The following is a 26,387-nucleotide window of genomic DNA, read 5'->3' as shown; positions in this document are numbered from 1 at the left end:
ATGCCCCGCGCGTGGGCGGGGCCTCGATGAGAGGGGCGTGGTCAGGGTGAGCGGGGGCGGGGCCACGAGAAGGGCGCGGCTGTAGGCTCGGCGGCGTGGCGACGAGGAACGGGGCGTAGTTGGGATAACGGGGCGTGGCTATGGGTAGAGGGGCGTGGTCATCGCCTGCGGGGGCGTGACCTGGCTCGTATCGCCCCGCCTCCCGCCAGTGCCGGGGCACGGCGGGTGCGTTGGGGACCTCGGTGTCCCCTTGCAGAGGAGGGGGACACGGCAACCACACAGTCCTTCGCTGGAGCCACCGCAGAGGTCCGGGGGCCAGGCAGGGCAGGGTTCAGCATGGTGGTCCCCCTCACCAGCCCTTCCCCTGGCACTGCGCTCCCTGGAGGGGGTGGGACCTCGTTTTAATGAGACCCAGGGGAGAGGGGAGTCCCCTTGAGGAACAGCATAAAAGTTTATTGTATGTAAGAACCAAACCCATGAGATATGTACATGTATTTACAAGACGAAACGAATGATCCTAATTATTTACAACAAGAACTGTCCTTCACAAGGCTGTACATCAAGAGGTGATTGTGAAAACGTATTTACAAGTGGGATCCAGCGGCCGTGGGCCAGAGATAGAAAAGAAACGAAACTGAAGGGCGAGGTGAGGGGCACCGTGTAGTCATGGACCTCGGCGGGGCTGGATGCTGGACGCTGGCACCGGCCTCCCCAGACACTGTCCCCGTCCCTCAGGGCAGTGGTGTGGACCCCCAGGCCTGTCATGTCCTGAGGAGGTGCATGGTAGATGGGAGGTGTCTGCTTTTTCTCCTCTTTGTCCCAAAGTTGATGATCCATGCCCCAGGGCCTTTCTGGGACATCTCTCCTCCTCCTGGTGCCAGGTGCCTGTCCCCATCCTTTGCTCCACAGCTGCCGGGGGGGGGCAGGCTGGGAACTGGGGGGTCTCCCAGCGCCCGGGGGGGCTACAGCTCGCTGAAGCGCACCGCTGGCTCCAGCTTATGGGACAGGGCGGTGAGGACCTTGTCGAACTTCTCGTAGCGCTCGGCCTGGCTGCTCTCGGCCCCACGGCTGCCCCAGAGCAGCCGCAGCTGGAACTCGGTGCTGAAGACCTCCAGCAGCTCCGCTCTGGCCTGGAAACCTGCAGGGAGGGAGAGTCAGTTCCCTGGGATGGGATGGGGACCCTGCGCCCTTGTGATGCTCCATCTGGTGCTGAGCTGGAGCTGCACACTGGGAATGCACCAGAGGGAAAGGGGCTGTGCTGTGCCCATCACTTACCCTGCAGCTTCACTTCAGCGTTGGTGTGGTAGAGCCCACCGTGGTGGGCCACCATCCGTGCTGCCTCCAGGTGGGCCATGACCACCTCCACGCCATTGTCAGTGGTCTCCCAGGGCTCGGGGGTGTCCGTGAGAGCCTTGTCCCGCTCCAAGAGGGTCACGAGGGGCATGATGTGGGGAAAGGTGGTGTTGGTCAACGGCGGCCCTTCTGCGGAGAGAGGCACCCTGAAGACCCCGCGCGGCCCCATGCCCCTGCGTCCCCCTCCCCATCTGCCCCGGCTCCGCAGGGTGCTCCTGTGGCCACACAGCCCTGTGAAGCCAGGCTGCCACCGCGCTCCCAGAAGAGGATTTAAGGCTCAGCTGTAGCACAACAGCATCTGGGGCTCTGTGATCGCTGTGCCTGGGGCCATTGCCTTGTTCAACACCAGCTCCCCCCAGCTGGGCTTTCTGGTTGTGCTGGGAGGGGAACGCTGCTGTCCCTGCTCAGGCTGCATCCGTGTTTCCCGGGGCTGCGATGGGGAGCAGGTTTGCAGAGCCTGGAGAACTGGGTGCTGGGTGTTGGAGAGACGTGGCTTTTCATCTTCCCCGACTGGCTGCCCTGTCCCCTCAGCTTGGCACGCACCGCCATGCGAGTGCGAGAGTTTGGCTCGGCCCAGTTGTGTCTGTGCCCAGCTGCTGGTTTTATTTAGTTATGAAATGCTTCCTTGGGAAGGAAGGGGCAGCTGAGGCCAAACGGGCCCTGCCGGGTGCTGGGGTGGTTCAGCAGCCAGAGGGGAAGAGTCTGGCACTGGCTGGGAGAGGGTCAGAGCTCTCAAACGCATCTCCCTCCAGCAAGGCCTTGCCCAGAGGAAGCGGGAAGGAGCAGGCAGGTGAGAGAAGGGGAGTTGTTCCCGTTACCTTTCCCTTCGTTCAGGCTCTTCAGGAACGGCTTGAGCTTCTTCTCGTAGAGGATCGCGCCCTCTGTGTGCCGCTGGCGCAGCACCATCCAGGTCTGCTCCAGACGGGCAATCTGAAAGTAGACAGGGCAGATGGAGGGTGCTGGGGGCAGCGCAGCCCCTGGGCACCGAGCTCTGGGCTCGCAAGGTGGTCCCACGGGGACACAGCCTGGTCCTGGAGCCATGGCCGCAGCCCTGCACACAGTAGTGTCTGGTGCTCCCCAAAACAGCCTCCTCCACCAGCACTCATGGCCAAAGACAGCACATCCCTGACACCGAGGCTGGGTTCGGGATTTCTCCCTCCTCCCTGTGTCCCAGGACAGCAGCTTCCCCGCGTTGCAGTGTCCTTGAAGATGAGACACAGGGAGGGGGCAGCCGTTCAACCTCCTTTGTGCAGGCAGGAAGCAAGACTTCCCATCTGGGCTCGATTTAAAATTGAATTTTAATCTCCTTTCATCTTCCAAAGGGAGCAGTGTGGCCCGGAGACGCTGCAGCCACAGCCTTGAGACTGATTTGTATTGTACCGGAGGGTAGATTCATTTCCTCCCAGGAACACAGCCCAGCACAAAACAAAAAGCTCAACCACCGAAAAACAATCAGATCCCGGCAGGACTGGGCTGTCGGCTCCGCAGAGGAGACGGCTTTTCCCCTTCCCTGCTTACACCCCAGCGGATGTGGCCCCACGCCTCCTACCCTGGGCATTTTCCCCCTCTTCCCACCCCAACGGGTGTCGGAGCCCGCAGGACACGGGGAGAGGGATGTGTTTTGGGTGAGGGAGCTGAGCCCAGGCCATGAGGACAAAGGGAGTATCCCCGTACCTGTGTCATTTCCAGGGCATTCATCACAGCCGCAAAACTGAACATGTTCCCCATGGTGCTCTTCAGCTCGGCGGCCAGCTGGATGGTTTTGTGGAGCAGGGCCGCCCGCTCCTCCGTGCTGCCCGTGCAGCCCAGGATGTCCACAGCAATCATGATGGACATGGTGTGGAACCTGATGCAGGGCAAGACACAGACCGGGGTCAGCGCGGGGAGGCTGGGGATGTTCCCGGGGCTCGGCTGGGGCTCCTCCACCCTGGGAGGTGCAGTGGACCCCCCTGTGCCAAGCTGGGGACAGCCCAGGGGAGCCGGGCTGTGCTGTGGCGGGCAGCCTGGTGGGCTCGCCTCAGCCATGGGATGCCGTACCGTTCCAGCAGGTCAAGGCGGAGCTGGTGGCCGTGGGGCAGGGTGAGCAGCTCCATGCCGGAGCTCACCCCCATGAGCCGCTGCATCTCCACTGTCACACCCAATATCCGGGCGACCTGGCAAGAAAGGTGAGAGCTGATTAGACCTTTGTTAATTGAGGAGAGGCTTGAAGCGTCCTCGGGCAGCCTCTTGCGCCAGCCCAGCCTCTGCTTGCCCTGGCTGATACAGCATGGCAGGGCCCAGCAGGGATGCTCCAATGCTCGGGCATGGCCCGATGCTCGGGGGTGCTCCGATCCCCTGCCAAACCAGAGCAATTGGAGGGCAGCAGTGCCCGTCCCCCCCGCCTGGCCCTGGCCATACCAGGCAGTCCACTTTGGTGATGTGTTTGGCCAGCGTCTTCACGTCCACCTCTGCCAGCAGCTCTTTGACCTTCTTGAGCACGGCCATCTCCAGGGGTTTGTTCTCCAGGGGGATAAGCAGGGACTGGAAGGCTACAGGGTTGAAGGAGGAGGTTGTCTCCATGGTGGGGGGCACAAAGCCCACGAAGTCCAGCTCTCCTTTCAGCCTCTGCCCTGCCTCTGCTTCCCCGGAGCCGTTCTCCACAGTCCCTCTCTGTCCTTCCTCCACCTTTAGCCTCTCCACATAGCTCTTTGTTGGCAGCTGCTTGATGTCATGAGCTGGCCGGTCTCTGCTGATGGGCGAGGTGGGGTGGAGCTGGCAGTAATGCCCCGTGTCCGGGTCACTGTAGCTGTTCACGGAGGGAGAGGGGGAGGCGCGGGTGTACCCGTGGCAGGGAGTCGAGTGGGTGCTGTGGGCAGGGTCTGGCAGAGGTTTGCTGTTGTTCCCCGGGCACAGCTGGGGCTCGCTGGACCTTCTTATGACTGGAGAGGCCGGGGCAATCCCGGCTGCTTGGCAGGCGTGTGGCTTTAGCCGTGTAACTGTAAGGAACAGAGGAGATGCTGTTATCAGAGCCTGGAGATGGGCACGTGCACAGGGGACATGGATGCAGCAGCCCGGGGACATGGAGCTCAGGGAAAGCCCTGCTGCCTGAAGGGACTCGGCTGTCCCAGGACAGCTGCATGATTATGTGTCTGAGGACTCGCTGAAGGTCCCATCCTCAGCTCAAGCCCTCTGTCAGGACAGTTTTCTTTGCTGTGCAGAGAGCCAGACAGGGTTTCACTTGCAGGGAGTGATGCAGGGGCTTGTCTTTACAGCCAGCTCCGTCCCCCGCCCCAGGTCCTCATATCGCACCCATACCAAGCCCAGCCTGACCCACGTCTCCACTGTCCCCAGTGGGATGGAGGGGTGATGCCTACCCGTGCTATAGGCGGGTGACGCTGGGTTCTCGGAGATGGGGGACATCGGGGAGTGCAGGTCTTGGATCTGGTCCACGCTGACGGCACAGTTGCGAATGATGTCTCTGTGATGGGGTAGGGACACACTGGGGAGGGGGACAGATGGGGCAAGTTAGTCCCTGCAAATGGGGCCCAAGCAAGGGCAGAGGGGCTGGGATGAGGGTTTGCTGTCCCATCACCTCCCCTCAGGTCATCACCTCCTTCCAAAACCACCCATAATGAGCTGAACCCGTAACGAGCTCAGCTGGAGCAACGAGTGGGCAGTCTCTGCAGGCAGCTGGGAGCAGAAGGGTTCAGTACCTATATAAAGCAGAGACGGCCCTTCCTTCAGGGAGTTTGGTTGTATGGAGCAGGGGACAGGGATGCCCTGATGCTAAGGTATGATGGGATAGCTCGGCTCTAGGGTACTGTGGGGAAGTGGCTCTGGCAAAGAAGTCATGGAGGGTAGTTTTCCAGGGTTGTGCTGCAAGGTTGGTTAGGTGAGCTGTGTTGGGATGCTTAGGTGAGTTGTTGCTCTGACCCAAAGCTTAGGAGAAGTGCCTGGAAGCTGGACTGTGAGCTCAGTAGATACCCGATGGAAGCAGTGAGGTGTCTGGGTTGGTGAGCTGCACTGGGAGTGCTCAAGGAGCTGCATAGCAAGCAAGGAGGTCTCTTAGGCTGGTGGGGCAGCAGTTGTGGCCTGATGCTAACACTGTGTGCCAATGGGCTCAGGAAGGGTTGCAAGGAGGCATGGCAGGTAATTCACTGCCCCCCCTGCCATGGGTGAGGGCTGGGCTGCTGTGATGTCTTTAGTCTTGAGTGCTGTGCCTCTGCGGGGGGAGGAGGATGGGAGAGCAGTGGCGGTGATAAGGGGTTTGGAGAAGATGTGAGTGGTGAGGAAAAACTGATGGATCTGGGCTCTTCTTGTGGAAACACATATGCTCTCCTGGAATTCTGAGTGTTTTTCTTTTCCCTGCCGTAACAGTTTGTTGCCTGTTTTCTGCTGGCATGTTTTCACCCTGCCCTTGGGCTGAGAAGGTCAGGGTGGCGAGAAAGCATCTTGGTTCCATGACAGGCTGTGTCCCGTTAGGAAGGCAGGAGTAGATGGGGTGCCCCCTCAGCTGCTGCATGTGAGCATATATGTGCGGCTCTGCCTCCCCTTCTGGGCTCTGAGCAGCCTGGGGCTGCTGAAAACTAGCCATGCAAAGGAAATCCCCTTCTCCACCCCCAGGGGAGCCTAACTGCTCCAAGGTTAATGTGAGCAGATCAGCCACTCGCAGGCTGTGATCTGGGGGCTGTGCAGACCCCCATCAGCACAACTCCTTCGGTTTCCTCCCACCATCAGGCTTTCAGCTCTGCTTGGTAACTCCTTGAAAATGCTCCAGCTGAACACAAAGGTCTCTAAAACTAAAAGGGCCCTTCAAAAACAAGTCAACAAATGCCCTCTTGGTGGCTGGGATTGGCTCTCCCCTTGTATCTGCCTGGGAAACCTTGGCTCCCTGGCTCTGACAAGCCCTGACACGCTGCTAATCCTGGACTGGGTGATTGTAAAACACTCTGGCTTCTGGCCTCCGATGCTAAAGTCATGTCTGCTCACTGGGTGTCTGCTGCAGCAGCTCAGTGTAGCTGGCAGCTGGCCTGGGAGAAAACCCCAGTTCCAGCTGTGTACCGGTTCCTCCCCCCCATACCTTTGCTGGTCTCTCCCCACACCTGAGTGGGGACAGTTTCCATTCCCAAATCCCTGCCCTGCACCCAGGGAGCAGGGACCAAGTGTGGCCCTGCCTCTTTCCCAGGGGCTCGTCCTCTGCCCAGCTGAGCTGGGATGAGACTGTGTGCTCACCTGGTTGGGCAACCCTCAGCCCTGGTGATCTTGTCTGCTGTCAGGCCGTCTGTCATGGTGATGCTCCTCCTCTTTATGTGCCCCCCTTTCTGGCTGGCGGGGCTATGGGGTCCCCCATGCTTGCCGTTGGCCAGCCCGTAGCTGGCTTCCAGGTAGCGCAAGGGGAAGGTGCGGTTGATGGGGCAGTAGACAATGGCTCCACTCTGCTCAGAGATGGCCTTGCGGTTGCCCACGTAGAAGCGGACGAGGGCAGGCACGTTGTCAAAGCTCTCCTGCTCGAAGAGGTACTGGACGCGGGTATGGCCCTCGCTGGACTTGACCGTCACCTTGTTGATCTTGAAGTGGAGGGGCTCATTGCGCCAGCGGCACGTCAGCACATAGTCACCCAGGCTGGTGAGCGAGTCGCGGATGAGAAAGTCACCGTTCCTCTGCACAAGGCTCTCCGACACCTGGCAGGGGACAGGGCAGTGGCTCAGGCTGGGCGGATGCTCTGCTGGGGTGTTATTTGGAGCATTGGCTTGTTCCCCTTGCCCCCGGCTCTGAGCTGCAGGAGAGCATTTCCCGTGGCAAAACCAGGCAGCTCAGAGCTAATGAAGCCCTTGCCCAGCGGCTTCGCAGCAGGCTGGTGGCTCTGTGTGGCCTCAGGCTGCTCTCCCAGAGCAGCCCAAGCAAAGGGTGCCCGGAGCAACCCACCTTCCCCTCCTCACCTCCCGGGGAATGCGGCCATGGTACCAAGCGTGGCTGCGCAGGTCGGTGCTGCTCAGCTTCAGCTCCTCTTCCAGCTCCTTGTGAAGCTTCTCTGGTGATGAGTCAAGGATGTATTTCTCCTTGGAGAACTGTACAGGGGAGGAGAGAGTGTCAACTGGTGCAGCAGTGCAGGGTCTGGGAAAGGAAGGGCTAACCCTGGGATGGGCTGGCAGGGTCCCCATGTGAGGACTCTGGGACTCATGGTGCAGGCACTGGTGATGCCACCTGTCAGGAGCAGGCCTGTGCGCAGGGGACATGTAAATCACAGCTGTGTTTGAGGATCGCTGCTTGTGGCAAAGGATGTGGGTGGTGTAAGCTGCCTGTTGATGGTAATGCACTGCCACCGGGAGCACCTGGAGTGTCTCCTGAAGGCATGCCCCCAACATGCCTGATCACCCTGTTCCCAGTGTGTGCCCCTCTGCCCCAGCTCAGAGCTGAGTGTGGTTGGGCAGGAGACAACCTGCCCCAGCTCCCTTTCAAACATCTCCAGGGCTAAACCACCATGGGAAGCACTCTTTCAGGAGGAAACCTGCATTATTCCTCCTCCTTGAAACATCCACTGCAGTCCCCCCTCCAAAGGGTTAACTTGTGTTTAGCCTGATGGTGGCATGAATAGTAATGACAAACATAAAGGGAACCTTCTGCATCAAAATTAGCTTTTACCGGCACTGGTGCACCTGAGCCTGGAGGACGCAATTTGCCTTCTCCCTGGAGAGATAAGGGATGGCGTCATGTCTCCCGTTGGCTGGAGCCAGCCGCGCTCCCTGCCTGCTGCTTGGCCAACATTCCCAGAGGGCAGCCGAGGATGCTGAGCTGCCGGCACAGTGGAGCCGGCGCTTGTTTGGGGAAGCGAGTGCAGGCTTGGTGTTCCTGCGTGCTCTGCACGCGAGGCCGGCTCCCCTGGTCAGCATGGTGGCTTTGAGATGAGTCCTGCTGTGGTGCCGACACTAGTGCCTTGTCAGCGCTGCATGGCGGAGCCGGGCACGGGAGCCAGGACTCCTGGGTTCCTCCCACATCCCAGGTGTGTGCTGCCCTGCAAGGGGGACTTGCATGCCACTGCCATGGACCAGGGAACTTGGATGGAGCTACAGGGGTGTCCTGTTCCACTGCTCCCATGAGTGAGGGTGGTGTGGTGGCCTGGCTCCACCACCGGTGCCAGTGTGAGGAGGCACCGTAGGCTTGCCCAGCTCCTTGGCGATTGTTAGGGCGGGATGCTGCTGGCATCTTGGAGGACAGGCATGGGCTTGAAACGCTGCTGACACCGCTCTGGCACTGCCAGAGGAGCAGACTGACACTCATGGCTGGCCTCACGTGGCAGCTGGTTCCCCAGTGCACCAGAGACCCGCTTCAGAGTTGACCCCTTTGCCCAGCACCTCATCCTCTGTGTCCCATATCGATTCCCTCTGCTCCTTTAGCAGTTGTGAGCAGGTGAAAGTGTAGAGCACTGTGCTGCTCTCCTGCCTTGTACCTACTGCTCTTGGGGTGCTCCTGGGACCCCACCAAGTCCCTCAGCAGTAGCCTGATCCAAGGTCCCCCTTGGATACTCCATCCCCCATGGTAGCTGCATTCATCAGCCAAGCCAGGCAGCGATGCTATTCTAGAGACACTGCTCCAGCCTGGGGAGAGGGAAGGAGGGTGCAAAGGGCCTTTGTGATGGACCATGCTCTCCAGGGCTTGCCCTCACCAACCTAGACCTGCCCCTGTTCCTCCTTTCCCAACTCCTATCGAGTCAAAAGGTGCTGGGACAGTGGAAGCAGCCTGTGAAAACAGTATGGACTGAACTCAGACTTGCTCATCTGACCGTGTTTACCCTCCCCATGAGAGGGTCCTGCTCGCTGGAGCTGTGGGAACCTGAACCAGGAAACATGTGGGTTGTCCCCTCCTGACTGAGGGTGACGGGGAGCTGAGCGCTCACTGCTGCTCAGGGGCCCTTGTGGAGACAAAGCCACCCAGCGCTGCTGAACCCTATTAAAAATAAATGGTAGCCGGCGGATGCTGCTGAGGTCCGGCTGCCTCCCGGGGGGCTGAGGCTGAGCAGATGCCGTTTCCATGACAACCCATCCGCTGCCACTGAGCAGACCTAGCTTGGCCAAGCGGCGATGGGGGACACTTGGCTATGGCACCCTCCCCGCGGCATGGCTCACCCCAAACTCTGAGGCAGGGAGGGACCCCCTGGGAGCCTCTCCTGTCTGTGCAGGCTAAAGCCATCGGAGCTGAGCTGGGAGCGGTTTGGAGCCAGCACTCCTGTCCCCCCTCCCCCCGCCCCCCCACTACCCCTGGAGCAGGGATTAGTGCCTGTTCTGCTCAGCGTTGTACATCTGGGTTTTCCCCCAAATCCTCCCCATGCAAATGAATGGGATAACAAACACAAACCCAGCTGAGCAGCGCCCGGCGTCTCCAAGCCTGGATTTGGGCAACAGCCGGCTGGCATCCATGCCAGGAGCCAGGTGCTAAGCTAGCAGGAGAGAGCAGGAGGTTTGGGAGAGGCAAGAGAGGTTTTGCACTTTGCAGATGGGGGAGAGAGGCCAGTTGTGAGCAGAGGGTGCCACAAGCCACCTTCTCCAGCCATGTGGAGGGCACTGTCCCTTTGGCTCCTCAGCTGGGCAATGAGATCTGATCTGATTTGCATGGCCACCAAAAAGGCCACTGCTTGGGGTGACTGTGTGGCTACGATAGACAGGGAGGCAGCAAGAGACTGATCGTGGGGAGCCCTTTTCCTTGGTGTGATGTGACTCAAGGGACTGGTCCTCATTGTGTGTCTCACACTCTTCAAACATGCACTAGCTGCTGCTGAAGTCACCTGGCTGCTCTGCTCTCCGTGCGGGAGCCGGGCTTGCCACAAGCCCTTGGCGCAGGACACCCACATGCTGTGGAGGGATGTGCTTCCTCTGGTCCCCAAGCCCTCCAGCAGCGATCAGCTTTCCTCTGCTCCGCTCAGTAGCGTGTCTCAGAGGAGGCCGGCTCGCAGGCTGCCAGCTGGCCAGGCGCCGAGGCGCGGGCGCTGGCGAGGCATGGCAAGGCGGCACAAGCCAGCCGAGCACTGTCAGGAGTGTGTAAGCGGATGTCTGAGCGCCGCGCTGAAAAGGGCACCGCTTGGCACTCTTCGGCTGCGCTGAGGGGACATCAAAAGAGGTACGGCTCAATGTGAGGTCTTGCATGCTGGTGGGTTGGGTGTGGGGAAAAGCCTTGAGTTCTACTAGCACCTAGCTCAAGTGCATGGTGCTGGCCTCCTGCATGGAGAGCCCCAAGGCCTCTTCCAGCTGAGCGGGAAGAAATGGGGATTAGAGCGGTTCTCTGAACCAGCCACACCAGACAAACCAGCTCAGGAGCTGCCAGAGACAATGCCAAGCTCTGCTTGAGGAATCCTAACCAGCAGCCAAGCTGGCTTGGCTGGAGAAAGGAGAGCTCCTCCGTCACATTCAGCACCCTGATGGGCTGTTTCACAGTCACAGGCATGGGGAATCCTCTGGTGCTGTCGTGCACAGGGGACAGTCCCCATCCCTGACTGCTTCCCTGACTCTCCCTGCTGCTTTTGGGGGGAGAAAGTGCCTCCAGTCCCAGTTGAGGGGCAAGGATTGAAACTGGCAGGGCAAGGGCTGTGGGGGGATGGAGGGTGCTGACAGCTGTGCTACATGTAGAACGGTGGCTGTAGCTCTGCCTGGTGTAAGGAGAGCTTCAAAGGCTGGTGTTCGGCTTTCTCTCCTTGCAAAGGTAGTCTTATGAAACAGGAGTGATTTGCAGTCTGCTTTCCTGATCTCCCCTCCCAGATCTGGAGGAGTTGCAGCTGAGGATGAAGTCAGCTTGGAGAGCAAGGTGTACTCGCACCCCACCCTGCTCCTCTGCTGATAACATCTGACTAACCTCAGGGCACCGAGCGCATCTGCTCTCCCTCCTGCTCTTGTGCTGCCCGCCCTGTGCTGGGACCCTGGCTAGGGAAATCCCAGCCCATTCTGGAGTTTTCCACCCCTGCTCTGGCTGCTGGAGGAGCTGTGGGGCCTGGGAAGCAGAACTGGGAGGAAACGGACCACAAGCCATTGGGAGCAGGTGTATGGGGAAAACCCCAAAATTGTGTGAGGGGTCTTCCCAGCTTCCTCTGTGCCTGGCAATGGGCTACTTCAGTGAAGTATTTCAGAGCAAACATCGCTGCTGAGAGACAGCTAGCATCATGGCAAACCCAAGAACTGGTCTGCATTCCTGCCCAGTGCAGGACTGCTGCGCTCACCGATCCAGATGCCAGGTACCACCTGAGAATGGTTAGTCCCTCCTGCATGACCACAATGAGAAAATCCCACCACAAACAACCTTCAAGCTGTTATGGGCTTTCTTTAAGTCTGCGTACCCTGCTGTGAGCCAGTCCATCCTACTGATCTCAATATCCATATGGAAAAGAAATCATTTGTTCCTCTGTCCTGTCTTGCAATGACTCTGGGCATCTAAATGGCCTCTGAGAAGGCACCAGCCCACCTACGTACCCCATGGGTGACTGAAGGCATCTCTTGGGAATGCCACATCTCCATTAGTCCCCACTGAAGGCAGACCTTGGACTCAAGATTTTTGTCCTGGCATTCAAAGCCCTTCCTGGGACTGGTCCTGGCCACCCACAGGGTCTCCTCTCCCCTTGTCTGTGCTCCTTTGTGGCAGCTCTGGAGCAATTATGCCTGGCTGGCAGGGGTGGAGTGCAGCTGGGGATGATGGCTGGGAACATCTGGGTGCTCTAAGGTGGGACAAGTGTCCCAGGCTGCGTGGTGGGGTGGTGCAGTGTACTGCTACCACTGCCCTGGGGGAGTGGGTCTCCAGTGCAGTGATGGGGTGTGTGTACACACACATTTCCATCCATCTATATATTACTTATCTCACTCCAAGACGACAGCAGTGGCTGCTGCTGCATCCCTTTTCGGAGCTGCTATTGGCCAGAAATGATGTCAGTGCTTCCCAGGCTGGGTGCACTGCCATTGGCGGTGAGCAGGGATGCGGCTGTCAGCTGGAAGCGCTCCAGTCATTCATGGGGACTTCAGTGTGTGTTTGCTGGGCACGCTTGGACACAAATAGATGGTGAAAGATCTGGCAGAGCCAGGTGAGCACTTAGGGCTTCACTTTTAACTCTTTCTGAGGTTGGGATGGAGTGCCCTCCATCCCTTCTTGCATCCCTGTGTGACAGCTAGACGCCTACCTGTCTCTCCCTTGTTCTGGCAGCAGCTCACTGAAAGCACCCCATCACCCCCTGCAATGTGCAGCCCAAGGGCTGCAGTGCTAGGGCATGTCCCCTTGTGTTGCTCAGTGGCCTTTGGACAAGCAGGAGATGCTCTCCTGCTTTTCCCTCTTCACCCCCGCTAGCAATCAAAATCCCTGGCTTTGCACTGAGATCAGCCGCAATCATGACAAGACTTGAAATGCTGCTTCTGGGCTCCGTCTTACCCAGCATAATCTCTAAAGCTCAGCACCTACCTCACTCAGCAGGAGTACTGAAAAAGACTGCCAGCTCTCTTGGCTGCGGGCTCCCTTCTAACTTGCAGTATGCTACAGCTCTTGCTTCAGACCAGAGCCTGCTTGGCTCTTGAAATCCTAAACACCTCTGCTCTCTAACTCTCTAAATGATGGAACCAATACCTAGCGCTGTGCCCCTCCTGTGCAAATGCCAGAGTCCAAAAATAGGACACCTAGACCTGTGCCCAGACAGTGGCAGTGCTGGAAGCACCACAGGACAGGTGACAGATGGATCCCAGCTTTCTCCCACCAGCCAGACCCGCGCAGTGCATACACGGAGACCCAGGCCAAGAAGCCGTGCGTTCATCTAGGCTCAGTCTCTCCTCAGTGATGCTCCCAGCACATGCCATCTTTTGGGGGATGCTAAACGCTCCCCTTCATGAGGTCTGCGGGAGGTCAGGGCTTCCTTTAAAGACTTGTGCTGCCTGTCAAAAGTGCTGCTGGTCGCGGGGGGGGATCGGGCAGCTTTGGCTCCCGGCTGCGGAGGGGGCTGAGCTCTGCCCCATGACCTGGTGCTCGGCTCATCTCGCACTCGCTGCCCGCACCCGGCTCGGTGCGGAGCGGGGCTCCCGGGGGAGGCCGCCCCCTCGCACCCCCGCTGCAGGCCGGGGCTCGGGCCGGGCCCCCGCCGCTCCCCCTCCCGCCGTACCCCCGCCGCCTTCCCCACGCCTGCGGGCTCAGGGAGCCCGGGTCCCCCCCGCCGCCCCCGCTCACCTGGACCTGCATGAAGGAGCCGCGGTAGAAGCAGCAGGCGGCCGCCGACAGGGCGCTCCACAGGCTGCACCGCTCCGTCATGGCGCGGCGAGCCCGGCCGGGGCTGCCCCGGCCCGGGCTGCACCGCCGCTGCCGCCGCCGCCGCCGCCGGGCTTCAATTTCAGCCGCTTCCCCGATTACCTCATCCTTGTCGGCAGCGGGGGGCGGCACCGGCGCGGCAGCTCCGCCCCGGCCCGCCCCGCGGGGCCGCCCGCACCGGCATCGCGGACCCCGGGAGAACCGGCACCCGCGGCGCTGCCGCGTCGAGAGGGTACCCGGCACCCCTGAGGGAAACCGGCACCCTGGTTGCCAGGACCCTGAGGGGAACAGGGACCCATGATGGGACCCGGGACCCATGAGGAGAACTAGCGCCCCAGCTGCCTGCAGCTTGAGGGGAACTGGGACCCGTGAGGGGACCCGGCACCCCAGCTGCCTGGGCCCTGAGGGGACCCAGGACCCATGAGGAGAACCAGACCCTCTGAGGGGACCTGGCACCCCGGCTGCGGGCACCCATGATGGGACCCAGCACCCCTGAAACCGGCTCCTCTGAGGGGATCAGGCACCCCTGAGGAGAACTGGCAACCTGGTTGCTTGTGCCATAAGGGGAACCGCACCCCGAGTGCCAGTGCCCTGAGGGAAACCAGCAACCATAAGGTGACCCAGGACCCGTGAGAACTGGTTCCTCTAAGGGGAGGTGGCACCCCTGAGAGGAACCAGCCCCCTGACTGCCTGTGCCCTGCGGGGACCCAGCACCCATGAGGGGATCAGGCACCCCTGAGGGGAACTAGCAACCCCGGCTGCCTGTGCCCTGAGGGGAGCCGGCACCCATGAGGAGAACCAGATCCTCTGAGGGGACCTGGCACCCCTGAAGGGTATCAGCAACCCCGGCTGCCTGCACCTTGAGGGGAGCTGGCACCCATGAGGAGACCTGGGACCCCTGAGGAGAGCCAGCTCCTCTGTGGGGAACCAGCACCCCGGGCTCCTCTGAGAGGACCCGGTACCTTTGAGGGGGCCCAGCACCCTCTTACCTCCCCATCCCAAATCCATCTGCTCTCCCCAGTGACGCACATGGGTCAGGGACAGCCTTGTCCCCTCTCGCCCACCCCGTCTTCCTTCACCCCCACCCCAGTGACACCTTTCTGAGGGAGACACCAGCGCCTGCCTCACGCGGCGGGGAGCCAGCTGCCTGCTTCCTGTGTAGGCCATCTCCGAGTTGTGTTTAATTAAGGCTCCGCTTCAGTTTAATTAAGGCCACGGTTTCACGTATGGGATGCGCGAGGCAGTGCTGATGACTCAAAGCATTGCTTCAGCCCTGGCTCTTGAATAAAACCCCCAAATGCCTGCCTGAACCCACCGCCGGCGCCCTGCCCTGCGCACGGGGAGGGGCAGGGACTCCCCCAGCACCCGTCGGTGGGCTCAGCGCCTCCTTGCTCACACCCGGCTGGGCTCCCTCACGCTCTGTCCTGCACCGGCACAGCCGAGATTTGGCCATGCTTTGGTCTTGGTGGGCTTTACACTCCCAGCTGCAAAGCGTGTCCTGGCTCAAAGACCCCCATGCTTCCCGGTGCGCCCCTGCCCAAGGGGATGCTGTGACCTCGCAGAGCTATTTCTGCTGCCACCAACGCAGAACCCTGCAGCCTCCCCGCTAATTAATTCAAACGAGCCCCTCACATCCCCAGGCAGCAGCCAGGGCTGATGAGATACAGGTCCCCCGAGCGGCTCCTCGGCGCAGAACAAAGAGAGCTCAGAGGCGCTGGCCAGGCCCGCGCTCTGCCCCTGGCTTTGCAGGGGAGAGAGGAGACGGGGAGCAGCGGGGGTTTGTAGCAGGACAGGGCTGAGGCGTGGGAGGAAGGGGAGCAGGACGCAGCCTGAGGTGGGGGAGACGGGGCGGTGGGTGCTGATAGATCCCACCAGTGCCTGCAGCCCTGCTGGGACAGGCGGGGAGCACTGGCCCTCCTCCTCTCCTCTCCTCTCGCACGGGGCCAGGGGACAGACCAGATGGTAGCATGCAGGGAGATGCCGATCCAAAAGGATCCGACAGTGAATCATCTTCCTGCCAAGTCTTCTCCCCCGCGACGGGCTCCGTGGTTTCCCTCCGAGGCTCTCGCTTCCCTCTGAGCCTCTCGGTGTGCCCACGCTGCCCCTTTGCAGGTGGAAGCTGAAAACCTCCAACCGAGCTCTCAGGGGGATGCATGACAGTGTTACTGGCTGCTGCTCTCCCCAAGGAGAGCCATTCTGCAGCTCCTTCACCTGCGCGAGGGCCAAAGCCAGGCTGGCTGGGATGTTAGCAAAGCAGGGCGTGCGGATCCTCCAGGCAGCTTGGAAACACCGACCCTTAGGCTATTATTAAAGCACATTAATTACCAAGTGCCTATTGATCCTGGCTTTCCGACCCTCCCTGGCTCCTGGTTGCACCTCTAATCGTGGCAGCCTTTGTGATGGGAGAGCTGGCCCTGGCTGGTTTGTGGCTGAAGCTCAAGGGCTGATGTTTGGCAGTTCCTTGGTTTATATCTGGAAACAGACCTGCCCATGTGAGCCTTTGCTCACAAGGGCTTTGCAACGTGTCCTCTCCCTCCTCCTGACCCTCCTTCACCGGCTCTTCCCATCTTTCCTCCACTTGCCCCTGCAGCAGTGTTTCCCCTCTGCTCATTTCCCTCCCAGCTGCAAAGCGAGGACCTATTCCAGTGGCGCGTCCCAGCCCCGTCCCCCTTGCTCCCAAGGGATCCCAGGCACGGCAGCCACCTCCCCACCCTGAACCCCGCAGGCTCTGGGGCCAAACGCTGCCGGGTGCTAAGCACCTTGCAGCTGCACGGACTGCCAGCCAGGCACAGCGGCAGCAATCAGCTGGAGTGCCCCCAACATCCCGGTCACTCGCACTCCAGATAATTGCTTATTTGACTAAAATAGCCGCTGTCACTGCAGCCATCAGTTTCTTCTGTGACCAAAGGGAAGTGGCGTATAAATCACAGCCCGCGGGCTGTGTCTGGACACCACAGGGATGGGTGAGAAATAAAGGCCAGATAGCTCAGGTCTGGGATCTGCCTGGAGAGTAGGGAATTCTCCTGGCTCATCAAAAAGAACTCAATCCCAAAGGCAAAGCCATACTCATTGCTCCACACCTGTGTTGTTTCAGTCTATTAACTCACGAGCCACAAAATGCGCCCATGTCTGGGTGAACACACTGACAGCGCAAAGGAAAACACCCCAAACCATCCAGCTCTGTCCCTCACCACCTCCCTGCCCTCACAGTACTTGCTTGTTTAAGCGGGAGCTTTCCTTCGCATCCCGAGGCGCCCCACACCAGGGCTCTACCCATGAAGCCCTGTTGGAGCCCCATCTCTCCTGCTTCCAGCCCTGTCAGCTCCTGCTCTGCCAGTCCCACAAGGTTAAGGAAGAGTAGGAGAGGAGGGACATCCCACCTGACGGATTGATGTGCTACAGGTCAAAATGCCACATCCGGCCCCACTGCCTGCAGGCTGCTGATTACCAGACCTGGCACGTGGTGTCCTCGTTAGCTCCAGGGTTGGACCCAGAGCGGGGTGACCCCTGTTAGGAGGAGCAGATGAGCTCAGGGTCAAGTCAGCTCTCTCCTGAGCCTGATGGTTGGTGCCACCACAGCGGGTTCCCACGTTTCCACATCTGGCTACAGCCACCATCGAGAGCCCCAAGTCCAAAAGATGACATTTCAGGGCTCTGTACTAATTACACCACCCAAGCTGGGCTCCTCAAGTCACTTCTCAACAACCACATCTGCCCAGCGACATTACATCCCCATCAGGCAACCGGACTCAGAAGGCTCCAGCCCTTCTCAAACAAGCTTCCCAAAAGCCATCGCATGGCAGCGGCCACCCGGGCAGGTTTTCAGTGCTCCATCCCCAAACCACACAGGATCCCTGACACCGTTCCTTTCTGCCTGCCCGGCTCCCGTCGTGCTAGCAACCTCCTGCAAAAGGGCCCGCTCTCCTCCGGAGCCAGGCGCCTTGCTAATGAATTTCTGGCCAGACATGAAGAGTCCTCAGGAATGTTAATAGTTTGCTGGAGGATAAGCAAGAGATTTGGAGAGATTTACACCGACTTTCATGTGACAGCCACGAAAGTGGCTCAAACCCTTCTGTTTCTTTACGTGGGGGCGGAGGGAGGAGGCTGCCCCTGAATCTGTGGCGTTCGGAAGTGATGGGGAGCACGAAACGCAGGCAGTTCCTGTGGAAGCAGCATCGGGGGGGCCACGTAGGGTTTGTGTCTCCTCTGCCTCCCCCAGCCTCACTGTTTCTGGTAGGAATTTCTTCCAGGACCAAAGAAAGAGCCCAGAGGAGGTGATGGGATAGGGGCGCAGGACTCGCTGGCTCAGGACCCAGCTAGCCCCGGGGCCATTGTCCCCCCTCTACCACTTGTACCCAGCCAGGGCAGGCTGTGATTGAGCTCAGCGTCTTACCTTCACGTATTCGCTGCCGGACTCCAGGCCATCGTGGTGGCTAGAAGGAAGGGTAAAAAGAAAAATATGTAAGTAAAGGGCAGTGAGTTGTGACAGTCAGGTCAAAGGCGGTGGTGGCACAGATGGGGAGAGCCCCTTGCCTTGCCATGGGGCCGAGACCATGGCGAGGGTTTTGGGAGAGGTTCCCACGTCCCCAGCACTGTTCCTGCCTGCTCTGTGCCCACTTTTGGTGCAGGGCTTAGCTTTCCTAATGCGATCAGGGAAGAATGAGGCCTTTTTAGAGGATCTCGCCCCAAATCGGCTTGGGACCATGTGAGCTGAGCCGGGAAGACCCAGCGTCCAGGCTGGGGTCCCCGCAGGTCACAGTGCTGGAGGGTGCATGCTGAGGTGGGAGGCCCTGTGCCCTGTTCCTCGGCAGAGCTGCATTCCCAGCAGGCAGCTGTTGGGACACGCCACCAAGACAAGCATTTCCGACTGTTTCTCTACGGCCTCATGCGACCCTGCAGAAATCAAACTCCCACTGAAGCCACGTGAACTGCGATGTCCTGGCTGAGACTGCAAGATTTGCCCTCCCAGCATACAGGCAATAGAAACTCCTGTTCTCCTTGGTGACATGTTCACTCTTAGCCCTACTGACAACCAACCCAGCAATCCTGAGACGCAGCTGATCTGGCAGCTTCTTTGCCATTATTTAACGGAGGAGGCAGATGGCCCTGCTCTTTCCTGAGCACCTAGCAATGCTGCTTCTGCTTTTTGTGCTCTTGTGGATTGAGGTATGTGACTGTATGGATGAGTCCAATGGGAACAACAGAGTTCAAAGGGTAAGAGGCCATAACAGCCTGAGCTGGGATGTGCTACCCTAAGGTCTTGCCTTTCAGAATAAAATGCAAACATACAGACTTCTTTAACCGGAACACAGTACTGGTCGCCTCCCCAGTGCCAAGCTTCAGCATGGACATCCCACTGCTTGCCGAGGTCACCTGCCCGAGCATGAGGTGGCAGCAAGGGCCCAGGGATGGCAGGCTGCCAGTGCAGGGGCAGGCAGCTGCAGCTAAGAAATAACCAAATCCAAGGGTGTCACAGACCTGGGATGTCCCTACCCTGCCAGGAGCTGCCTCGCTCCACCTAGAGCCTACAGCCACAGCCAGACCCCCGCCTCATACTGGCAGCTGCTGGGGGTCCTGCACACAAACCTGTGCTGGTGGCATCCCTGGGGAGCCAAATTCCCCCTCTTTGGGCTCCCTCCACCTCCTCCCTTTGGGATGGTGCCTGGTGGCACCCAAAGGCAAGTGGGGATGGCAGGGATGACCATTGCCAGATGTTGCCCCACTGGACACCCCCTGTGGTATTACAGTGGGTCCTGCCAGGATTGGTGAGAACCCCCTGGGAGCTGTGGGTACCCAGGGTGACCCCACAACAAATGAACCCCACTCCTCTTCCCCAAGCCCCTGCTGCTGAAACCGCATCCCCTGCTGTCCAACTCAGACGAGAAAAAGGGGCTGTAAATCAAGCCCATACTTCTTTCGGGTGAAAAAAATAGAGGAGCCTTTGAGAGGGGGGATGGACACAGGCTCCCCTGGGCAGCTGTGGGCCGCTTGCCCGCCCTGGCTCTGCCTCTCCAGCCTGTTTGCCTTTCACACGGCCGCAGAGAGCTGCCTGGTGCTGCAAGAGCCGTGAGAAAAACCAGCGGGAGGACGGGGGGCCTCCGGGCAGGAAATCGGGAGCATGGGAGCAGCTGGGAGACGCTGCGAGGGCCCGGGCAGGAGAGGCCCCCGCGTCGGGGAAGGGCAGCAGCTGGGGCTGGGGGGAGCCTGGGCGCCGCAGCCTCCCTGGTTCTGTGCATTCCTGGAGGAAACGGCATTTTTGGGGGCAGCCGAGCGCCTGGGAGAAATTCCAGGGCTGCCTTTGGAGCGTGGCTGTGGCTGAGCCGCTGGGACCTGACATTACCCTGGTGGCACTGGGGAGTGGGGTTTTGGTGGAGTGGCTGCTGCTTTTGGGCTCAGGAAGGCATGGCAGTGACTTCCAAATGTGCCAAGCTCTGGGCTGGCTGCCGGGGACCGTCAGGGGTGATCGTGCGGCTCCAGCCGTGGTTTGGAGCACAGGGTCTACTTGTCTTTGGACCCCAGTGTGGGCTGTGCCCCAGGGGAAGCAAGTTTGGGCACCTCGTGCCTCAGTTTCCCCTGATGCAGAGCTGTGTCCTTCGAGGGTTTGGCTGGCAGTGCTGCCAGATGGATCTGCCGGCAGCTGCGGGCAGTGCCCTGCCTGCGCCCAGCGGGAAGCAGCATTTCCCGTGCCTCATGCACGGCATCATGCAGAGGGAAGCCGAGTCACGTCCGCTCTGTGACCTGCCTGCGGGTCATCTCCCGTTAGTCACCATGTCCCTGCTGGAGTCACGGCCACGGCCACCACCTCACTCCGGGCAGCCCCACGGGCTGCGTGCTGCTCCCTGTCCCATGGCAGTGCGATTCCCCCCTTTGAGGGCCTGATCCTGCAGGGACCATCCCTGGGAAAGCCATCCTGTGCATGGGCATCCTCAGCTCATCCTGCCTCGGGGTCTGTCCATCCCCTGTCCAGGGATGCTTCTGGGGGGGGCAAGGAAAAATGTACCCCAGGGCAATGCTCATTCCCCCCAGCTCGTGTCACTTTTGGTCCCTCTACACAGGCATGCCCCGTGCTGGGCAGCTGTCCCTGTCCCCTGCCTGGAGGGAACATACTGTCCCCATCCCCAGGGATGTGCCTGCGCAGGAAGGGCTGGGGCGCGGCACTATCCCGGTCCTGCTTCCGCCTGTTCGCCCCATGGCAGGGTCCGGCCATGGGGGTGGCTCCGGTAATGGCTGCTCCCTGAGCTGGGCGCCATGGCAGGGGCTCCGAGCAGGGCACGGAGGGGCAGAAGTGCCCCCAACGTCAAGTCCTGCTCCAGTCACTCTTGTGCCTCAGTTTACCTGGCAAACAGTGTGGCTACACCCATCATCAGGGCAGCCCCAGATGATGCAAAAAAGCATTTGGCCCTCGATTTTTGGGGACCCAACCCCACTCCCCAGAGCCAAGACACTTGGGTGCTCCACACACATCTCCCTGCCACTTGGCTCCCAGCCATGCTGGCCTGGGACTTAAGTCATTTCTGGGGGACAGAGGGTCCGGGCAAGCCACATGCATCCTCCGTGGGGACCCTCTGCTACCATCGTGGGCTCTGTGCTTGCTGGAGGACATGGCAGAGCCACCAGCCCCCCCAAGCCCCCAGGTCCCTGGGCCCCCCAAGCCAGGCGCAGCCCACAAGCCACTCTGCCCTGGCGCCAGGTCTGACTGTGGTTACAGCAGCCGCAGCCGATGCGCTCGCTCTTTCCATGAGCAAATGCCGGCCATGGGCCGGGGACGTTGGTGGCCGAGCAGCAGCTCCAGCATCATCCGCGTCGAGGCTTTGTGCCCGCCCCAAGCAAAGCCCCTTCCTAGCGTCTCCCTCCCCGTCCCCTCTGCCGTGCCGGAGTGCGAGGGGGGGCTGGGATCCCTTACCTGCCCTGTCCCAGGGTGGGGAACCTCCTGCCCACCGCTGTCATCGGCCCTATGCAATTCGGCGCGTGCCTTTGATCCGGGATGGGGAGAAGCTCTCACAGGCGCTCTCCCGCCTCGCTCTGCTCTGAGCGTTGGGACTTTGGGGCACGCAAGGCGGTGGCGGACCCTCCTCCTTCCCGTCCCAGCCCTCCTCCGGCCCTCCCTTCGCGGTCGGCAGGAATGTGCAGCCGGCACAGCCCAGCTCCCACCGCCAGCACGAATTCCTCCTCCTCCTCCTCCTCGCCCCGCTCCTAGGACCACCCGGACCTCCCAAGCGCCCAGCGCCGGGGCCAGGAGCTCCTGGCCCCAGGACAATGTGGGGGGAACAGGGGTGTTGGGGGCCACCAGGGTGCAAAGTGGGTGGTAGGAGGGGAGGATTGGGCTAGGGAAGGGCTGGCATGATGGGACCTCATTTTGGGGAGAAATCTGGGGTCGTCACCTCCACCTGTGCCCTCCAGTCCCATCATGCTGGGAATATGTTTGACCCATCACGCCCAGACACCCTGGTGATGGGTGTGGAGGAGGGAAGTCTCTCTCGTTGATTCTGAGGTCAAAATCCTCCAAAAAAGCCAACCTTTATCTGAGGGCTGAGACCCCAAACTCCGCCAGAGGGAGGGTTGTGCCTGGAGGAGGGGTTTATGCCCAGAGAGGGGGTTTACTGGCAAGTGATGGAAGCTGGGCTGGTGCAACTGGTTTTGGGTCTTGCCCCGTGCCTTGAGAGAGGCAGAGCTGCTCGGGGAGGGGGAGAAGGATGAGGGAGTGGAAAAGAGGGGAGCGAGAGGTGGAGGGGGCTGGGACAGTACAGGTCTGAGCTCTCTGCAGCATGTCTCGGTGCTGGAACAGAGCCGCCGGCACGACAAAGGGATGCCGGAGCTGAGCGGGGCTGAGAGATATTTCCACCCAGTCCGGAAACAGGAGGGAGCAGAAATCCCACAGGAAACCTCGCTCCCATGGAGCCGCTGACCTGACCATGGTATGGAGTGCTCCAGCTGTGCTGTCCCACCGGCCAGGTGCATCCCGCCGGCACTGCAGGCGAGGGAGGAGCACCACAGGGACCCCACTGTGTCCCAGCACCCTCCCCTTGCCCTGTGGAGGCAGAAAGTAGGTCCCCACATCCCCACAGAGGCCAGAGCAAACCCAATGTGGCCATACCTGTCTGGGGAGCTCTTGCTGGGATGCTCTTGCCCCTTTTTCGGCAGATCCCCGTCTGTAGTCTTCACTCCTGGTGCTGTGTCGGGACTTGGGGTTGGGCTGGAGTTTGGGGTCAGGCTGGAGCATTCTGTCCTGGGGCAGAAGACGTTCCCCACAGGCTCCTGATCCATCCTGGCTGTGGCTACCCCTGGGGTGTCCTGGGGAGCCTCTTCCTTCTCCTGCTCTGCTTTCCCAGCAGCTGAGGGTGGGTCCATGCCAGGGTCAGGGGTGCCGGCCATCTCAGGGGACTCGAGATCGGCGAGTGGGGCTGTCTGGGGGATTTTGTTCCTGGGGGTCCCTTTCTCCCGGCAGCTCTGGCTACTCTTGGCTTTGCCCAGGCTCTTTCCAGCCTTGCCCAGGTTCAGCCTGGGCATGGTGCCCATGTGGCTGTACATGTCCGATGACCGGGCATAGGGGCCGGGGCTCTTGGGCATGGTGTTGAGATCATCCTGGGTGCTGTCAAAGGGCTCATCCAGGAAGCCATGGGGAGGAGGGAGACCCGGCCCCAGGCTCTCGTGAGAGCTGGGGGCCACAGACACGCGCCGGAGGGTGAAGGAGCGGGGGATGCTGCTCAGGCTCCCGAAGCCTTTGAACTTGAAAAACTCTGGTAAGGAGAGAGGAAAGATGAGTGTGGCATTACTGCCAGCATGGCGTGATGGTGGGGGATCCCAGGGCTCCTGATCCTGGGTTGGGGTGGGCATGGGGCCCTGCGCCATGGTGCAGGCTGCTGTCAGCCCCGTTACACCCATCATCTCTGGTCTCAGCCTGGCATGACATCCCTGTAGTCTGGGGTGTATGTGATGCGGCTCGGGGCATCTGTCGGGACCCTGGGAGGTCTGTCCTGGTCCCTCGGGGAGGAAATGTCCCCCATGCCCTGGCAAACCTAGTGGCTGCATTTCCCCACTGCAGTGGTAGGGGTGGAGAAAGAAACACCCAGCCCTGGTGAGCAGGCAGTGTCAGAAATGACTTCAAATCTCTTCCTCCCCCCTTGCCTTCCCCCAGGGGACTCCGGGCAGGGCTGGGGGCTGTGCACATCCCTTTAGCCTCGGGGCAGCCCCGTGGGCCATAACCTCTGCCCTCCGCAGGACAAAAGCACGAGACACACCACACCTCCCCAGGAGATGGGGGTCCTGGCCACGTGTGTCATGCCCCCGTGGGCATGTCCCTCGCCAGCACGGTGGAGCAGGAACCGAGCATCGATGCGGGGCCCAGCGGTGCTTGCACGGCAGCGCTGGCTGCGGGCAGGAGATAACCTCCCCACTTCCTCAGCTGAGCGCTCAGCCCCTCGCAGCCTCCCTGAGCTCCCAGCTGCCACCTGCAAGCGCCAAGAGCAAAGCGTTTGCTGGAGAAATATTTATAACTCTGGCGGGCGGCTCTGCATTTCACACCTCGGCCCCAGCTCAGCTCTGTGTGCTGCTGCAGTGCAACCCCGCGCCCGTGATGGTGCCAGCGCCGGTAGAAGGCCAGCAGCACGCAGGGTGAAGCAGGCTGTGGCCACAGCTCTGCAGGGCAGCGTTTCACTGGGTGCTCTGGGTACCTCTGGGGGTTTTGCAATGTTTATGCCACTGCGGGGCTCAGGCTCGGCAAAGCCTCTTCCTCTCTGGGCACAGTGAGTTTGCCGAGGCAGGAAGCCGCCCGCTGCAATGGTGCTGTGCAAGGAACCCAGTGTCCAGGGGCCACTCGGCCATTGGACCCCCAACCTCCTGCCATCATCCATGGGCTCTACAGGGTGTCCCTGCAGCCGGACAGGGCAAAGGGCCATGCCAGGGGCTGCAGCAGCCTGAAAGCCCTTCTGCATGGCAGAAACCTCGTGGCCTGGACATGGTTAAAGGCAAAACTGCTTTGAGTTATACATCCTCTTGGGGTCTGAGCATCCTCCACTGCCGGCTAGGGCGGGAAAGGCAATGCCGAGGACTTGCCCCGTCTTCCCTTTCTCCAAAGGAAAATCCCAGCTGGGATGGGACTGTGGGTTTTGCCAGTGGAGGGGTCCCAGGGGAGAGGACGGACTGGCCGCCCTCCGGCGCCAGCATCGCGGCAGGAATGCAGAGAGTAGCAGCGAAGGCCGGCTCCAGCGCAGCTCGGCACTGGGAAGCGGGGTGAAGGCCGCTGCAGCCGCCTCCCGGGGCTCTGAGGACAACCCAAGGTCTGTGAGAAAGAGCAGAGCTCACTCCAGGTGGGTACTGAGCACTTCCTCCAAGAGCAGCCAGCGGGAATCCGCTCCCAGGCTCCCATCCCGGCTCCTCCGTGTCTCCCCTGTCCCTGTGTTATGGGAGCATCCCAGGGTGGGGGGCCTGGCCACCCCCAGCCCCATCTTCCACCCCCAGCCATGCACCCTGAAGGACGTGATTTGGGGAGTGAAGACCCCCAAACCCCGTCGTGCATCTCCCTGGGTGCATCCCGGCACCCACTGTGGGGCTGGGCTGCAGCAGGCTGGTCCTAGTCCCGGCACCCAGCTCCCGAGCCAACAGCACCCAGGGTCTCCCCCAGCCCTGGGGATGGAAACCCCCAAAGCCCCTCACCCCAATGAGCTTCCTAACGAGAACAGAGCCTGTCTTGCCACTGAACATCCCTGGGCGGTGGTGACCCAGGAAGTGTGTGAGCACATACTCACACTCACTTTCGCACTCACACTCACTCTCACACATCCCCCCTCCCCGCCAGGTGAGCACCCCATCGCCTGCTCACCCTGTCCCACGGCCACTTACTGAACTTCTTGAAGCCCCCTCGTTTCTGGCCCTCGGCCATGGCTGTGCCGGTCGTAGGCTGTGGGGACCGTGAGGGACAAGTTTATAACCGTGAAGCCCTTCCCTGCCCGCTCCTCCCTTCCTGCCCGCCCCCCCGCAGTCGCTCATCGCTTGCTCGGCGTTTCCTCCCCACTGCTGTCATCTGCTCCCATCCCTGCTCTTGCCCCTGCCTGCTCTCCCGCTGTCCCCACAGTCCTCCCTGTCCCCGTGTCTGCTGGAACGTGCCTGGCTGCTCAGGGGCCACCGCTGGTGCCCTGGTTTGGGGATGCCCGGCAGATGTGGACACCCAAAAATCCCTGGGTGCTAGCCCTATGGAGGAGGGTGCTAGCCCTGGAGAAGGGTGTCAGCCCTATGGAGGAGGATGCTAGCCCTATGGAGGAGGATGCTAGCGCTATGGAGGAGGGTGCAAGCCCTGGAGAAGGGTGCCAGCCCTATGGAGGAGGGTGCCAGCCCTATGGAGGAGGGTGCTAGCCCTATGGAGGAGGATGCTAGCCCTGGAGAAGGGTGCCAGCCCTATGGAAGAGGGTGCTAGCCCTATGGAGGAGGGTCCTAGCCCTGGAGAAGGGTGCCAGCCCTATGGAGGAGGATGCTAGTGCTATGGAGGAGGGTGCAAGCCCTGGAGAAGGGTGCCAGCCCTATGGAGGAGGGTGCTAGCCCTATGGAGGAGGGTCCTAGCCCTGGAGAAGGGTGCCAGCCCTATGGAGGAGGATGCCAGCCCTGCAGACAAGGTTTTGCTGTGCACACGTGGGGCTCAGCCCCTGTGGGGCAACAGCCGGATGGCATCGCTGCCACCAGCTGTTCTCTCATGCTGGGGGACATTGGGGTGCCCCGTAGGGGTTTCTCCATGCGGGACAAGGTGGCCTGGGCCAGGGAGGGATCGGGTGTCCATGTTGTCCCCCATTCCTGGGGAGCACCTGGCAGCT

At 60.8% G+C, this 26,387-nt stretch overlaps 1 protein-coding gene across 3 annotated transcripts; it reads right to left on the bottom strand.

Moving 5' to 3' along the window:
- Nucleotides 1-427: 427 nt before the first annotated feature.
- Nucleotides 428-25,544, bottom strand: SH2D3C (SH2 domain containing 3C). Of its 3 annotated transcripts, XM_074609148.1 has the most exons (12): nt 25,426-25,544; nt 22,682-23,324; nt 17,981-18,020; nt 7,272-7,400; nt 6,565-7,013; nt 4,707-4,831; nt 3,751-4,328; nt 3,391-3,506; nt 3,028-3,199; nt 2,172-2,283; nt 1,276-1,482; nt 428-1,138 (listed from the first exon to the last, which is right to left on the bottom strand). In XM_074609148.1, the coding sequence occupies exons 1-12, from the start codon at nt 25,463-25,465 to the stop codon at nt 963-965; spliced, it is 2,787 nt and encodes a 928-aa protein (XP_074465249.1). In that variant the 5' UTR covers nt 25,466-25,544; the 3' UTR covers nt 428-962. The 3 variants fall into 3 exon arrangements, with proteins under 3 accessions (XP_074465249.1, XP_074465250.1, XP_074465251.1); XM_074609149.1 differs by lacking the exons at nt 22,682-23,324; nt 25,426-25,544 and adding an exon at nt 21,491-21,621; XM_074609150.1 differs by lacking the exons at nt 17,981-18,020; nt 22,682-23,324; nt 25,426-25,544 and adding an exon at nt 13,510-13,701.
- Nucleotides 25,545-26,387: the final 843 nt, after the last annotated feature.

This window comes from Larus michahellis, chromosome 15, assembly GCF_964199755.1.
Source record: "Larus michahellis chromosome 15, bLarMic1.1, whole genome shotgun sequence".
Lineage (NCBI taxonomy): Eukaryota > Metazoa > Chordata > Aves > Charadriiformes > Laridae > Larus > Larus michahellis.
Note: the sequence above shows the minus strand (reverse complement) of the source record. Positions and strands in the feature narration are given on the sequence as shown.